This window comes from Nematolebias whitei, chromosome 17, assembly GCF_014905685.2.
Source record: "Nematolebias whitei isolate Nwh7 chromosome 17, NemWhi1, whole genome shotgun sequence".
Lineage (NCBI taxonomy): Eukaryota > Metazoa > Chordata > Actinopteri > Cyprinodontiformes > Rivulidae > Nematolebias > Nematolebias whitei.
Window position 1 is genome coordinate 21,437,419 of NC_056514.1, and position 12,969 is coordinate 21,450,387.

Consider the following 12,969-nt stretch of genomic DNA (forward strand, 5'->3'; position numbering starts at 1 on the left):
GTGTGTGTGTGTGTGTGTGTGTGTGTGTGTGTGTGTGTGTGTGTGTGGCTAGCTGGAGGTCTTTAAGGTGCATGTGTTCCTTTATGTGGGCGGAGTAGCTGGGGAGCTTTACGATGTGTGTGAATGTGACTTTACGAGTCAGTGACTGTCACACTCTAACACAGTCTTTAAATCAGGGCCCCAACTTTTATCTCCTTTTAGATGGGCTGACAGGTAGATAGGGCTGTTATTCTTCCACACTCGCACACAAACACAGCCGCACAAACACAAGTCCATGCGCACACCGATATTGGCTCTCTGTCAGCTTCTTTAAGTTCGTTTCCCTTGACCATTCGCCTCCAAAACGGTGGAGACGAGAGGCTGTAGCATTACTTTATGTTTCATTCATCGTTTTGGTTGTTTGTTAAAGCTTTGATTGGGTGACCGCACAGACACACACATGTACACACACGGGGGGGTTGGTTGGGTCTTTGTGTATCTAATCAGACTAATAGACTGAGGAGAAATGGAGTGAGGACCCCGGGGAGAATGGACACTAAATCTGAGGGAAACAATATGGTGTCCGTCCTCTGGATGAGCGATAGGTTTCCGGGCTGGATGCCCAGCAGGCCGGTCTACAGAGACATGGGTTGGGCCAAAGCTGTCCGCTCGCCGCCAGCAGCAGTGTGCCATAGATGCTATAAATGGCAGACACTGGAATACATTTAGCTTCCAATACAAATTTTAGATCTGGGGGGGGGCGGAATAAAAAGTGAAATTGAATTTTAGAGATCTGGCAAACTTGATTCTCTTTTTTTTTTGGCCCACTGCCGAGAGGCGAAAGTGGGTGTTAATGTTTTTTTGTGCGTGTGTGTGTTAATGTGTCTCTTAGCTAAGTATGTCATGAACACATTTGACACGTTTTAATGAAACTTACACAAGGTAATCATTGTATGCACATCCACAAGTGATTTACCTTTTGGAGTCTGCATGATTCAAGTCGGCCACCAAAGCCAGCTAACATTTAAAAAAAAATAAAAAAATCACTAATTTATTTAATTTTACAGATGTGCTAAAAGTAGGTGTAGCTGAGAGTAATCCTCAGCTTTTCTAAGCGCGACAGATTCCATATAATGTTGCAAGATTTGTTGAAACCAGGTACATCTGTCATTTCTCAGCATGAGATGATCTTTGTCTAAAACTCGCATGAAAGGTGGTGAGCACCGACTGAAGGTGCATTCTTTCAAATGAGTGGTTCTCAAACATTTTGGGTTCAGGGACCCCCTCATAACCCTCATGTTTATTAAATAATTTTAATCAGTTTGTCTCTTTAATGCAATGGAAATATTTGTGTAACATAAATACTTAAGACTTGTTATTTCCAAAGATTACAGTTTTGAGAAAATTAACAGCATCAAAAATCACTTTAAAACTTTACCTATTCATAAGTAGATGTGATTTCCTGCATTTTGGTGTATTTTAATGGGTTAATTTGTTAAACATCTATGTGCTTGTTAAAAAAAAAAAAAAAGCAATATATGTATAAAATTTTATTTATTTATTTTTGCGGACCCTCAAGCACTGGCTCGCGGACCCCCGGGGGTCCGAGGACCCTAGTTTGAGAACTGCTGCTTCAAATAATACAAACCTTCCTTTGATGTTTTTTATGTAGCACGTTCGTTCAGTCAACTTTCCATCCAAATGCAGCACTTAAAAAATGTAGAAGCTCAACCATTTGACCTATTAGCGAAAGTATTGAATTACATTAGTTTATTTTTTTATTCCTAATTATTGTAACTTTGACTTATTAAAGTTCCCAAATTTTTGTTTCATTATTACGACAAATATTTCAACTACTTTTTTATTTACTTGGACCATGAAAACTTCAAGACGTCTTCTCGTGAATGTTCAGTGGGAATCTTTTCATATTTCTGTGTTTTTCTCTTCTCAGTGGAAACCATTCTAGGTCTGACTGGTGCCACAATGGGCAGTCTCATATGCTTCATATGCCCTGCTCTCATCTACAGAAAAATCCAGAAGAATGGTTTTGTTTCTCAGGTTGGCCTCTACCCTTTTTTTTTTTTTAGTGAACATCCTAAATTGCTTAATTTTTTTTAGATTGTTCACATATTCTGTCCTTCTGTGTTGTAGCTCGTTCTGTGTGTTGGCCTGGGGATCCTACTCCTCAGCACCTTCACCACCCTCTCAATTTCGGCCAGTAGCTCCAGCTCCAGCGTCCAAGTTCACCCTCCCCCAGCAGCTGACAGAAACGGGCAGCCGCTACCAGACCTCCCAGAACCGCACGGTAAAGATCATGACTTCCTCTAATGGCTGGCAGACACTTACCCAGTTGATGGACTGGAAATGAAAGTGTTTTTTTAATGAGCCGTGGAAACATTTACTTGAACGGGCCAGAGCTGGGGCTGTATGCAGTGCGATTGGACAACACCATTTCTTGTAATTACTTTATGTAAAATGCACCAGCAATGCAGGAGACATGTTTATTTCTTGTTTTCCTTTGAAAGTCACAGACTGGTCCATCACCTTAAACGAACAGTGTAAAGAGGATATGAACCAGAGGCAATGGGCCAGTGAGACTAAAACAAAGCACAAAGCCACGGCGGAGGAGTTTCTTTAATCCCTCTGAGAAGAAAAGACGGAGACAGACAGACAGACAGACAGACAGGCTGAAGAGATAACCTCTTGATAATATCTGAAAGCAGCGCTGAGTTCTTGACATTGATGAAGCGAGATTGATGCCCTTCAAATTCTGGCAGTTTCTCTCCTCCCCTCTGCCTCTGTTCATTTCTCCTGCCACCCCCACCCCCCTCTCTCTGTTATAATACATTGTCTTCAGCCTCGTCTACTCTCATCTCTCCTGTGGCTGCTAGAAAATGTCTGCAAGCTCCGGCTGTATGAAGCAAAAGGACTGATATGAATTTGGTGAAAGATCAAACAAACTGAGATAAGACTCTGGAGGAACCCATTTCTGCTAATGTTGTTTTTTATTTTGCAGTTTTGGGGTTAAAACGAGTCAGCAGGGGAAACCTAACATTTCACCACCTCTTCGTCTTCTTACCACATTTCTTTTTGCTCCAACCTGTTCAACGATGCAGGAAACGCTCTGCCTTCTGTTTTCTGTACCTTTCCTCTCTGTTAGTGAAGCCCATGTAGGCCACAGTCTGCACCTGTTTCCTGTTCATCACTTTTGAATCTTCCTTATTCCTCTCTATATTCAGTATGTACCAGCTTTGCCAGCATGTGCATTTTTGACATTTGCTGCCACCTAGTGGGTCCTTTGATCAGACATCGTTAGTAGATTTATTATGTTATTAACCCCAGGGTAAATTTGATGCATCCAGTAGCCTGTTCTAAATATACAGAAAAACCCCACATATGAATTAATCAAAAAATGAAGCAGAATACACAATTACTACATTCATGATTAACCTATAGATATGTATACATGAATACATATGCATGTATTTACATATGTACATGTATATACACATACACAAGTGTTTGGGGTACCACATATTTACAATACTCTGTTTTTACTGTATGGTAGTACTCTCAGTTGTAGAGAAATTTGTTTAAAGTTAACATGTAAATTGAAAGGCCTAGCATTTCTTGAAGAAATGCACATCACCCACTGCCTTTTGTTCCAGAGTTTTAAACGACAATTATCTCATGATTAAAAAAAGAACAGTTGTGATCAAACCTTGTAAATAATATTATATGCAATTAGAGCTGGACGATATATCGATATTTTAAAAATATTGATTCTTCTTTTTTTTGCGATATAAGTTGAGACTATATCGATATAAAACGATAGTTTTATACTTGGAAATCCTCCTGCTGTCTTCTTTCTCCCACGCGGCCCCCCTCCTCCCTCCTTGAACACCAACACACAGCCCTCAGCCATGCTCCCCTCCTTCCTGCTTCTCCAGGAGGTGGCGGGACGTTTAGCACAACAAGTAAAGACGGGAGAAACACAGCAGCTTAGCTGCTGAACAAAATTGTTTGGATTTAAATTGACAGATGAGGGGCAGAAAGATGATTTCTGTAGACAAATCGAAAGGTCGGAACTACAAAATCTTTTTCACCGTTTAAAACAGTGAAGTATGAGCGTGTGTGATGCTGCAGGTTTGACAGACCTCCTTCCCTGAAACAAACCACAGGTCAGAACTCATTTAGCCGTGCTGTGCCTTATGAGAGGAAGGGTGAGAGATGGCGCTGTGACATTAATAAATCAGCAGCTTATCAGATCGCTAAAGACAAGTCCTTAGTGGCTAACAAGACGGCTAACGCTTTAGCCGTCTTGTTCCACAGCTGAGACGGGACCATGTCTTAGCGATATGATAAGCTGCTGGTTTATTAATGTCGCCACCTCGGACCTTTCCTCTCGGACCTGCAGCTGTAGTTCACACACGCTTACTAACGTGAAGGCGGCACGGCTGAATGGACTGCACTTGTATAGCACCTTTCTATCTTACCAAGATACTCAAAGCTCTTTACAACACAATCTGTGCCTCATTTACCCATTCATACATTCTTCTAGTTCTCTACAAATAATAATCAGAGCTTTGTCATATTCATACACTGATGGGACACACATCGGAGGGGTTCAGTGTCCTGCCCAGGGACACTTCAGCATGTGACAGCTGGTGGAATCGGACCCCCAACTCCTGCATTTAAGGACAACTGCTCTAACCACGCAGCCACAGCTGCCCCAGCTGAAGAGAATTATTATTTAATATATGTAAATAAATGTCTAATAAACAGCTTTAATATATGTAAATAGTTTATTTTTTTTAGACATTTATTTTGTACTAAATGTAATAAATGTGCCTGTCTGACAATTGGGACAAAGCTTTGACTCAAATATATTTTTGTTATTACTTTATGGAAAGAAAAATATTGAGGTATATATCGTATATCGCGATTTATCTTAAAAATATCGAGATATTAATTTTGGTCCATATCGCCCAGCACTATGTGCAATCTCATGTAATATTGCAAGAGCTGTGAGTGCTCAGAGTACGTGTTGGGAATTACTCTTAGCTGCTACTGAAGTAGTTTGTACTACTGACTGGTGTAGTAGTCAGTAGTAAAAACAAATAGTATGACAACTACACCAAATTTTAGTTCAGTAAAATTCAGTGAGTTATAGCTATTATCGTGTGCTAATGTTTATTAGCCGTTACAGTAAATTTGAATTGGGTCGACTGAATTGTTGAGTTGTAGATGTGCATTCAGTAATTACATCCTGCAAGTTTCAGTAAAACTTGTGGGTTAGTGAAATGAATATTTTGCTAACAGACTGCTGTACCCCCCCCCCCCCCCCCCACACACACACACAGACAATGTCAGTCTGCGTTGTGCAGTGCAATACAATAATTCCACTTAACCAAATCAGAAGCTATTGTTTGAAATAAAGAGTCTCCCAAAGAGTTTCTGTCAGAATTCAATCATAGTAAAATGATGATCGGCAGCAAAAGTCACTTTCTAATAATTTTAAGTTATTTTCTGTTTTTAAACAGACCAACTCCCGGTAAAGGAAGTAGTACGAGAAGAAAATCCTAATCTTCAACCTGTGGATGGAAAGAACAATCAGGACGAGCCTCCTCAAATCAAAGGACCAGTCGAACTTCCTGACAGAAAGGAGGAGAAGGTGGTGCAGTTGGACCGCCCTGACACCGGTAAGACTCCTGAAGCTCAACCAGAACTTTACCCAGACTTGGAGCTGCGTAGATTCCACAATCATCTGTCCGTTCAGGTGTCGCACTGCCAGAGGGAGAGGCCCATCGCCACGAACCCCCCATCCCTCACGACGGTGTCATGGTGGACTCCAGAAAAAACGAAGCAGAACTGGAAGAGGAAAAGAAGGAACCCCCTGCTAAAAGTGCTGACGCAGAACCCAACAAAGCCGAGGAGCAAGAACCCGCACTGAAGATGGAAGACGGGAAAGGCGACAAGGTTGAGGAGAAACACGCAGAGGCTGCTGTCCGAAACGAGCAGGAGAAACCGGGCGGCCACGTCGTGTCAAACGAGGTGCTGGAGAAAGCTGTCGCAGAGGAGGACAAAAAGGAGGACAGCGCTCCGCTGAAGGAGGTGGAAAAGCTCAGTGGTGGTAAAGATGCAGAAAACGCAGCTGTCGTAGTCATTCAGGCTGCAGGAGCACAAGTCAATGAAGCAGTGAAGTCTGCAGAAAAAGGTGATCACCCGTGCTTTAGAGAACAATAAAGAAGGAAATTTAAAGACAAATGTAACATTTAAATTGTTTTAGCAGCACTTCCTGAGGGAGAGCATCATCCTGCTGAAAGAGCTGCAGACAGCAAAGACACAGCAGATGAAAAGATGGAGGGTGAGTTAACTTTGATTTTAATTAACAGTTTTAATACAGTCAGCTATAAATTATTGCTTTCTGTTGAAACTGAATCTTATCCACATCTAAAACTCATTTTACAACATGTAAAAACCTAAACGAAGTTTGATAGTCATTCCTGATTGATCAGCTAAAAACTTTGTTCCTGTATTTTAGCTCTTGTTTAGCGTTGGTGGTGGATGCTGCTTTCTTTTTTTTTTTCTGATTTCTTATTGCTGCTTATATCTTCTAACCTCATAGTGCTTATTATAGCTTTTTTTTTTTTTTTTAAGGTTTATGCTCTTTCTGATGTTTCAGCTTGTTGGCCTGTTCACTTTCATATTCTGTGGTTTTCTTTTGCTCTGTTTCTTTCTTCATCTTTCTCTGCTGGACTCAAATTACAGTGATAAAAAAGCTGGTCGCAGGTACGAATTTCTTGCCTTTTCTTCTCCTTATTGCCGTCTGTCACTCAAACGTTTTACTTACTCATGTAGCAGCGTTTTTATTTTAAACTGCCTAAAACTGTAGTGCACTTGTAAACAATGGAACACTCGATCATATGCTAATAAAAAAACTTATACATTGTGGCCGCTAACATAGTTTGTGTTTCTGCAGCTGTTCGTTCCAGTCAAAAACTTCCGTTTAAAGATTGGTGTTCAATGGATCCATAACGGCGCTGCTTCCTGCTTGTTTTAAAGCCAACGCTTTTGTCTCTGCAGAGGGCCAGCTCGACCACGCCGTGCTGCTGCAGGTGATCAAGGAGCAACAGGTGCAACAGAAGAGACTTCTTGACCAGCAGGAGAAGTTACTGGCAGTCATTGAAGAGCAACACAAGGAAATCCACCAGAAACAACCTGCCGGTGAGGATAAAAACCACACGAGGCTGATCGTCCCTCATTCTAAAGTGTTTTATTTTATATTCTAATTTACATGTTTTAGAAAGGAGTTGGCGTAATTTTAAACTAAAATTATTAATCATGGCCGTACCCTCTGCCTGGAGCAGTTTCAGGATAATTTTGTTCTTATAGTTTTACCTTTAAACTGTGCTTGGTTTTATAAGTACTATATTTTCCACTGTACACGTCGCACCGCCCTATAAATCGGATCAGTCCAAATATGTTTAATAAAGTGGAAAAATCCACAAATACGCTGCTTCGCCGTATACGTCACATCTATTATACGTCACCGATGACAACCTGGAAATGTGGGCTGGTGTTGTGCCAAAAATCGATGGGCTGCCAAATGTTGGACGTGGGAGCATGCACGGGAGAACTTTTAACAAAAATTTAACGATATTAACACTTAAAAACAATTATTTGTTTGCTCGTAATTAAAGTAAAGGTGTGTCTCAGTTGAACTTTTCACTTTGACGGTCAAGTCAGCCGTTTCTCAAAAGCCGGTACGTGGAAGTAAGAACGCGTAGAGGGACAAGTTGCTGTGTGTTTCTTGGAAATTTAACAATATTAACACTTAAAAACAATTATTTTTTTGCTCAAGTTTGTAGTAAAGGTGTGTCTCAGTCTAATGTTTACTTAATAAAAGGACTTTAATGGTCAAATCAGCTGCATTTCAAAAGTATTCGCTGCCTCGGTGCTCCGAGAGCACGCAGACAGGGAGAAAATCAAGGAGGAACGCTGCACATTTCTTCAAAATTTAACAAGATAAACACCTAAAACAATTTTTATTTGCTCGACATTATAGTAAAGGTGTGTCTCCGTTGAACTTTTACTTAATAAATGCACTTTAATAGTCAAATTAGCTGCATTTCACAGGGGCGTCGTGGCCATTTGGACCTTCTTATTTAAAAAAACCCATTTGATTACTTGTTAATCACGTCAGTCATTTCCCAGTCGATTTGTTTGTTGACATGAGGTAAGGAAGCTGCCTGGTAGTGAACTCTTGTGTTTGCTTCATCACTGTAGGTTGAGTCCACAAATCGCAGACCACAGTTCAGATCCGGATCTCTTGTTTAATTTCACTAGAAAAAATGTTTTAATTTGCACACGCTTTGTAGCATTTAGGGTAATTAATATGAAGCAACACAGATTTTCTAGCATTTACTTTAATTCCTGCCCGCAGGCCGGCAGATTTTGTTTTTCAAGCTCAATAAATCAAACCATGACTGTTGAGATGAGAAGAAAACTGGAGGTTTTTACCCACTCTGTGTTTATTCTTCCTGTGGACATTTAAAAACCTATTTTCCACATTTCAGAATAAAAAAAAAAAAGTTTTTAAATCTGCAATGATACTCTAAATTTAAACACAAAATTATTTAAACGATCACATCAAATGTAACCTGCAGTCACAGAAAACGAACCTAGTTTGACAGATCCACTCACTGACTGGTCAACAAATCTTGGTAACGTCAATTGATCGTCAGTTCTCGTGGCTCAATGAGACTAACCTGGATAAATAAAGGCTAAATGAAAAAAAATTGATATACATGTTTTTTTTTTTTTTTATTCTTGTCGCCTGAGAGTTGACAAACATCCAGAGTACACGACTGCAGAGGTTTTAAAATCATTTCTAATAATATAAAACATGCCAAAATTTATATTATATTATATTATGTTTAATAAATATTATCCATTCATACACACGTTTTTTTACCCGTTTATTTATTCATTATTTGTTTGATTTTACGTGTGTGTGAGCATATTTATGTATGTACATGTATGTGCGTACAGATTTCTTTAGGTGCACCTCACTGAATATTAATTGAACCTCTTTTGTAGGCCAAACATTATACAATTATTTAATTAAAAGTTTGGGAAATTGCCTTAAAATGACGAGTTGAGAGAAACCTCCTTCCTAATAATCGGAACGTGCAGAGTGCACATACTGTCATAATGTCCTGTTCTGAATCACATGTGATGTTTTATTACTTCTAGGAGCTGGGGAGGTCGAGGCGGAGAAAAGCGTCCAGGAGGGTGGAGCGGTGCAGCCCAACGAGTCTGAGCTGGCACCAGAGCTGAGAGGAGCAGGAGCTCCACAGGCTGCAGGAGACGAGGCTCACGCTGCGCCTCAGGATCAGGCTCCAGCTGGGGCTGAAGTTGGCGGCGCTAAAGCAGACGCTGCAGCGGCTTACAAGGAGGATGACAACGCTGCACCTGGAGGAGAGTCTCAAAAGCAGAGCGAGCTAGGAGCAAGAGGAGTGCCACTAGGAAACAAAAAACCTGATGACCATCCACATGTGGCTCCAAACGATCAGGCCGAACAAGTGAAAGTTGAGGAGAAAGGTGTAGCTAAAGAAAAAGAGACCGGTGACAATCGTAAAAAACATCTCAAGGAAGAAGATGAGTCCAGACGAGAGAAGGAAAGGCTCGACGTGGAGGTAAAGGACAGTATGGCCAAAGAACAGCAGCTGGAAAAGGACAAACTAGAGAGAGAGCTGGAAAGAGAGAGAGAGGAAAAGCTGGCACTACGACAGCAGTTAGAGAGGGAAGAAAAGGAGAGGATAGAAAAAGAAGTTCTGGTAAGGGTGGAAAAGGAGCGACTGGAGAGGGAGAGAAGAGAGGAGCAGGAGAAAGCGAAGCTCGTACAGGAGCTTCAGCAAGCAGAGGGTAAAATAAATGAGAGGGCAAATCAAGTGCTGCAGGTGGAGACTCAGGAGAGGCTGGCTGTGCTGCAGAGGGCCGTAGAGGCAAAAATCACAAAAGAAGCTGAACAGGGGGGAGAGGGAAAAGAGGGCAAGGCTTTGAAAAACGGAGGACGAGACCTCAAAGAACAAGCTGCTGCTCAGGCAGACCCCGGAGAAGCTCTAGAAGATTACAGGGCCATCAAAGCCGAGCCCCGCCCCCAGAGCTCCAACGAGAAAGCAAGGGAGCAGGGAGACACTGATCTGAAGAGGAGACGGAGGGAACTGGGACCTAGAGAGGCCGCGTGGCCCCTGAAGGACTCCGCAGAGTCCAGAGGGGTTCCAGGGCTGGAGCCTCTGCTGGAGCTGGGGGGCTCAGACCTGCACGCTGCCCTGGAGCAGCAGCTGCTGGCCGGGGCGGTGGTGCACTCCAGGCAGATGAAACAGGCCGCAGGAGATGATGATGGAACAAAGTAACACACGCACATGTTATTTCATGGCCTGAATAGTCCACGTGCAGAACCTCCTCAGAGTGGACCCTGCTGCCTTACAGTCCTTCTGAAAGGACCGGGACCAGACTTTTGTTTCTTTATTCTCCAAACAAAACCCATATTATTCACCAAAGTATGTAAATATTAACTTATTTTAGTCTTTAAAGAGGAAAACTTGTGAGAGGTCACTGTGTGAATGTAAATACATCTATGCAAATCGGGTTTGGACTGGAAGAAGTGGATTTTATGTTTTTGTCAGTTGAATTTCCTTTTTACAGAGCAGCTCGTGGAGTTTGAGCTTTATTTTGTCTTGCGTGTAAAACTTGTGGTTTTCAGATGTAATTTTTTTTTATTGTGTTTCTGACCTCAAACATACTGTGGGTCAAAGCTCTTCTGTAACTGTTGTATATATTCAGTCCAGGGAACAGTTGTAGCTCAGTCTGTGAGTACATAATGTAGCCATACAGCCTTTTGGAATAATGAGGATTTACTAAAACATTCCACTTTTATCTTTACACTGCTGATTTCTTAGTGCCTCTCTGTCTACATGCTGCAGAACACGTTTAAACTAAACATGCCAGTTTTGATTTCTTACTTGGTGGTTTTCACTTGTTCAGACGTTTATTAAAACAAGATGGACTGGAAACGCTGGGCTGTATTTGTCGGTCTTCATGATCAAAGTCCTTTGGAGATTCCAGCACCTCAAAGTCCAGGACCGTAGCTTTGTACAAGAGTATTTTTGTACGTGTATTCAGACGTTTTACTGGTAAGAATCAATTAAAAAAATCCACAAGAACAGTCGAGTTAGTCTGTTTAAATATTTGATATGAAACTTGTCTTTATTGCAGATCTGTTTTTTGTATTCATTTGGCTCTCTTCTTGGCCTGTAAAATAAATGAGAAATTATTATGAATCAAAACGGTAGGTTTTATTTAAAACGCACGTGAACTCTGACTTACTGCGTTGGTAAAGCAGGTCTTCAGTGCCTGGAACTCTTGGGCACACAGGTCCTTCTTCAGCTCCTGTTTGCTTTTGGTTGTTGCTGCTACACACTTTCCATACGCTGCTGCCTAAAGCACAAAACACAACAATGCTGGAAACTGATTTTGTGCGCTTAATAATTGTGACTGTTGTGCATTTTTATATTACAATGTAGTTGTTTTAAGAGCGCTGCTGGGGTCCATTGTGCCCACTTTTCCCAAGTTTAGGTCAGAATGGCTTTCCTGAAATGTGCCACTGAACTGTAAGTGGGATATTTATGTGAATGTTATCTGAAGCTCAACAGATTGGTTAAAAAAAAAAAAAAAAGTAAAAATGTTGAGGGATCCCAATAAAATAGTTTGTAACTAAAGCAGGGGTGTCCAAACATTTTCATATGTGGGCCAAAACCTTAAAGATGAAAGGAGTTGTGAGCCAAATAAAATGTGAAATAAAGAAATAAATATTAAAAAGCATATATAATTTTAGTGTTTTTTTTAACAGTATAAACAATATTTTGGATAAAGGGCAAAATTGATTAATTTTGGTGGACGTGTTCTAAATTATTGTAGATTAAAAACATTAAAAGCTTCATAAACAGTAACATTTTCTTTATATTTTAATTCATTTGATTTATTGTCAAAATATTGTATTGAACTTCAAAATTAATTTTTAGATTTTTTTTTTAATACACTGTTGTTAAAACCTAAAAAAAATATATACAAAAATTATCATTAAATTGGCAAAAGGTCTACATCAATCTCTTAAGCCTATGGGTCAAAATTATACCATCTTTAAACTGCAGTTGTGGGCCACATAAAATCACTCCAAGGGCCATAAATGGCCCCCAGGCCACACTTTGGACAACCCTGGACTAAACCCATTAAATTTTATATTTTGTATTTCTGTGAAAACTGAAATGGTAAAGAATTCAAGATTAACAGTTTGAGATGTTTAGTTACCATTATGGGCCACAAAAGAGGTCTTTACCATTTATTTCATGTATTCATTCACAATTCTCTGCTTACTGAAATATTTTTCTTAGTCATAAATATACAATTGTGTTTATTAATTCAAATATTAGTTTGAGAAATTAGGTCAAATTGATAAAGAAATACATATTTTCAAACGCAATGTTAAAAATAAAATAAATTCAAATGTTTCAGTAAAATTGCTGTAAGATCCAGTCAGTTTAGTTGAGGTTTTAACTGTTAGCCGGACTAATGAAACATAAAGCAGTCTTTCTTCAGACCTTGCTCTGAACGCTTACCTCTTCTGCACATTGTGCAAACAGTCCAGAGAAGAGTCTCATCCTCTCCCGGCTGCGACTCCACACATTTGACCCCGACATTATGATCACCATACATTAACACAAGCCCGCTTTGTGATCGACATTAACAATAGACAAAAAAAAAGTAATTTCAAAACCCAGTGCTGCTCGTTGTTTTGGTAAACGCATCAACAACCCTAAAACGATGTAAAAGACATATACTTTTTATACAGGAGGTACGGTATTCTTGTAAACCACGGACAGCGCCATATTGATGACTCGGTCACCACGAAAACGTTCCTGCAGG

The 12,969-nt window shown here is 40.4% G+C and overlaps 2 protein-coding genes across 2 annotated transcripts in view; one reads left to right on the forward strand and one right to left on the reverse strand.

Moving 5' to 3' along the window:
- Positions 1–10,686, forward strand: part of slc38a10 (solute carrier family 38 member 10) — a 29,564-nt gene extending 18,878 nt beyond the window's left edge. The window contains exons 10-17 of the mRNA XM_037691351.1: positions 1,931–2,037; positions 2,131–2,284; positions 5,523–5,681; positions 5,759–6,196; positions 6,269–6,346; positions 6,751–6,771; positions 7,066–7,206; positions 9,238–10,686. Of these exons, the coding sequence (XP_037547279.1) occupies positions 1,931–2,037; positions 2,131–2,284; positions 5,523–5,681; positions 5,759–6,196; positions 6,269–6,346; positions 6,751–6,771; positions 7,066–7,206; positions 9,238–10,400 (2,261 nt within the window). The 3' untranslated portion in view covers positions 10,401–10,686. The remainder of the gene's footprint in view (positions 1–1,930; positions 2,038–2,130; positions 2,285–5,522; positions 5,682–5,758; positions 6,197–6,268; positions 6,347–6,750; positions 6,772–7,065; positions 7,207–9,237) is intronic.
- Positions 10,687–10,936: 250 nt separating this feature from the next.
- Positions 10,937–12,937, reverse strand: ndufaf8 (NADH:ubiquinone oxidoreductase complex assembly factor 8). The gene is made up of 3 exons (XM_037691350.1): positions 12,663–12,937; positions 11,374–11,484; positions 10,937–11,298 (listed from the first exon to the last, which is right to left on the reverse strand). The coding sequence occupies exons 1-3, from the start codon at positions 12,753–12,755 to the stop codon at positions 11,278–11,280; spliced, it is 225 nt and encodes a 74-aa protein (XP_037547278.1). The 5' UTR covers positions 12,756–12,937; the 3' UTR covers positions 10,937–11,277.
- Positions 12,938–12,969: the final 32 nt, after the last annotated feature.

Bases quoted from the DNA above. Each gene is read 5' to 3' on its own strand.
- ndufaf8 (XM_037691350.1), bottom strand. From the start codon at position 12,755: ATGGTGATCATAATGTCGGGGTCAAATGTGTGGAGTCGCAGCCGGGAG. The intron at 11,485-12,662 runs GTAAGCGTTCAG...TTTGTGCTTTAG, and splicing joins TTGCACAATGTGCAGAAGAG to GCAGCAGCGTATGGAAAGTG. The intron at 11,299-11,373 runs GTAAGTCAGAGT...TTTATTTTACAG, and splicing joins AGACCTGCTTTACCAACGCA to GCCAAGAAGAGAGCCAAATG.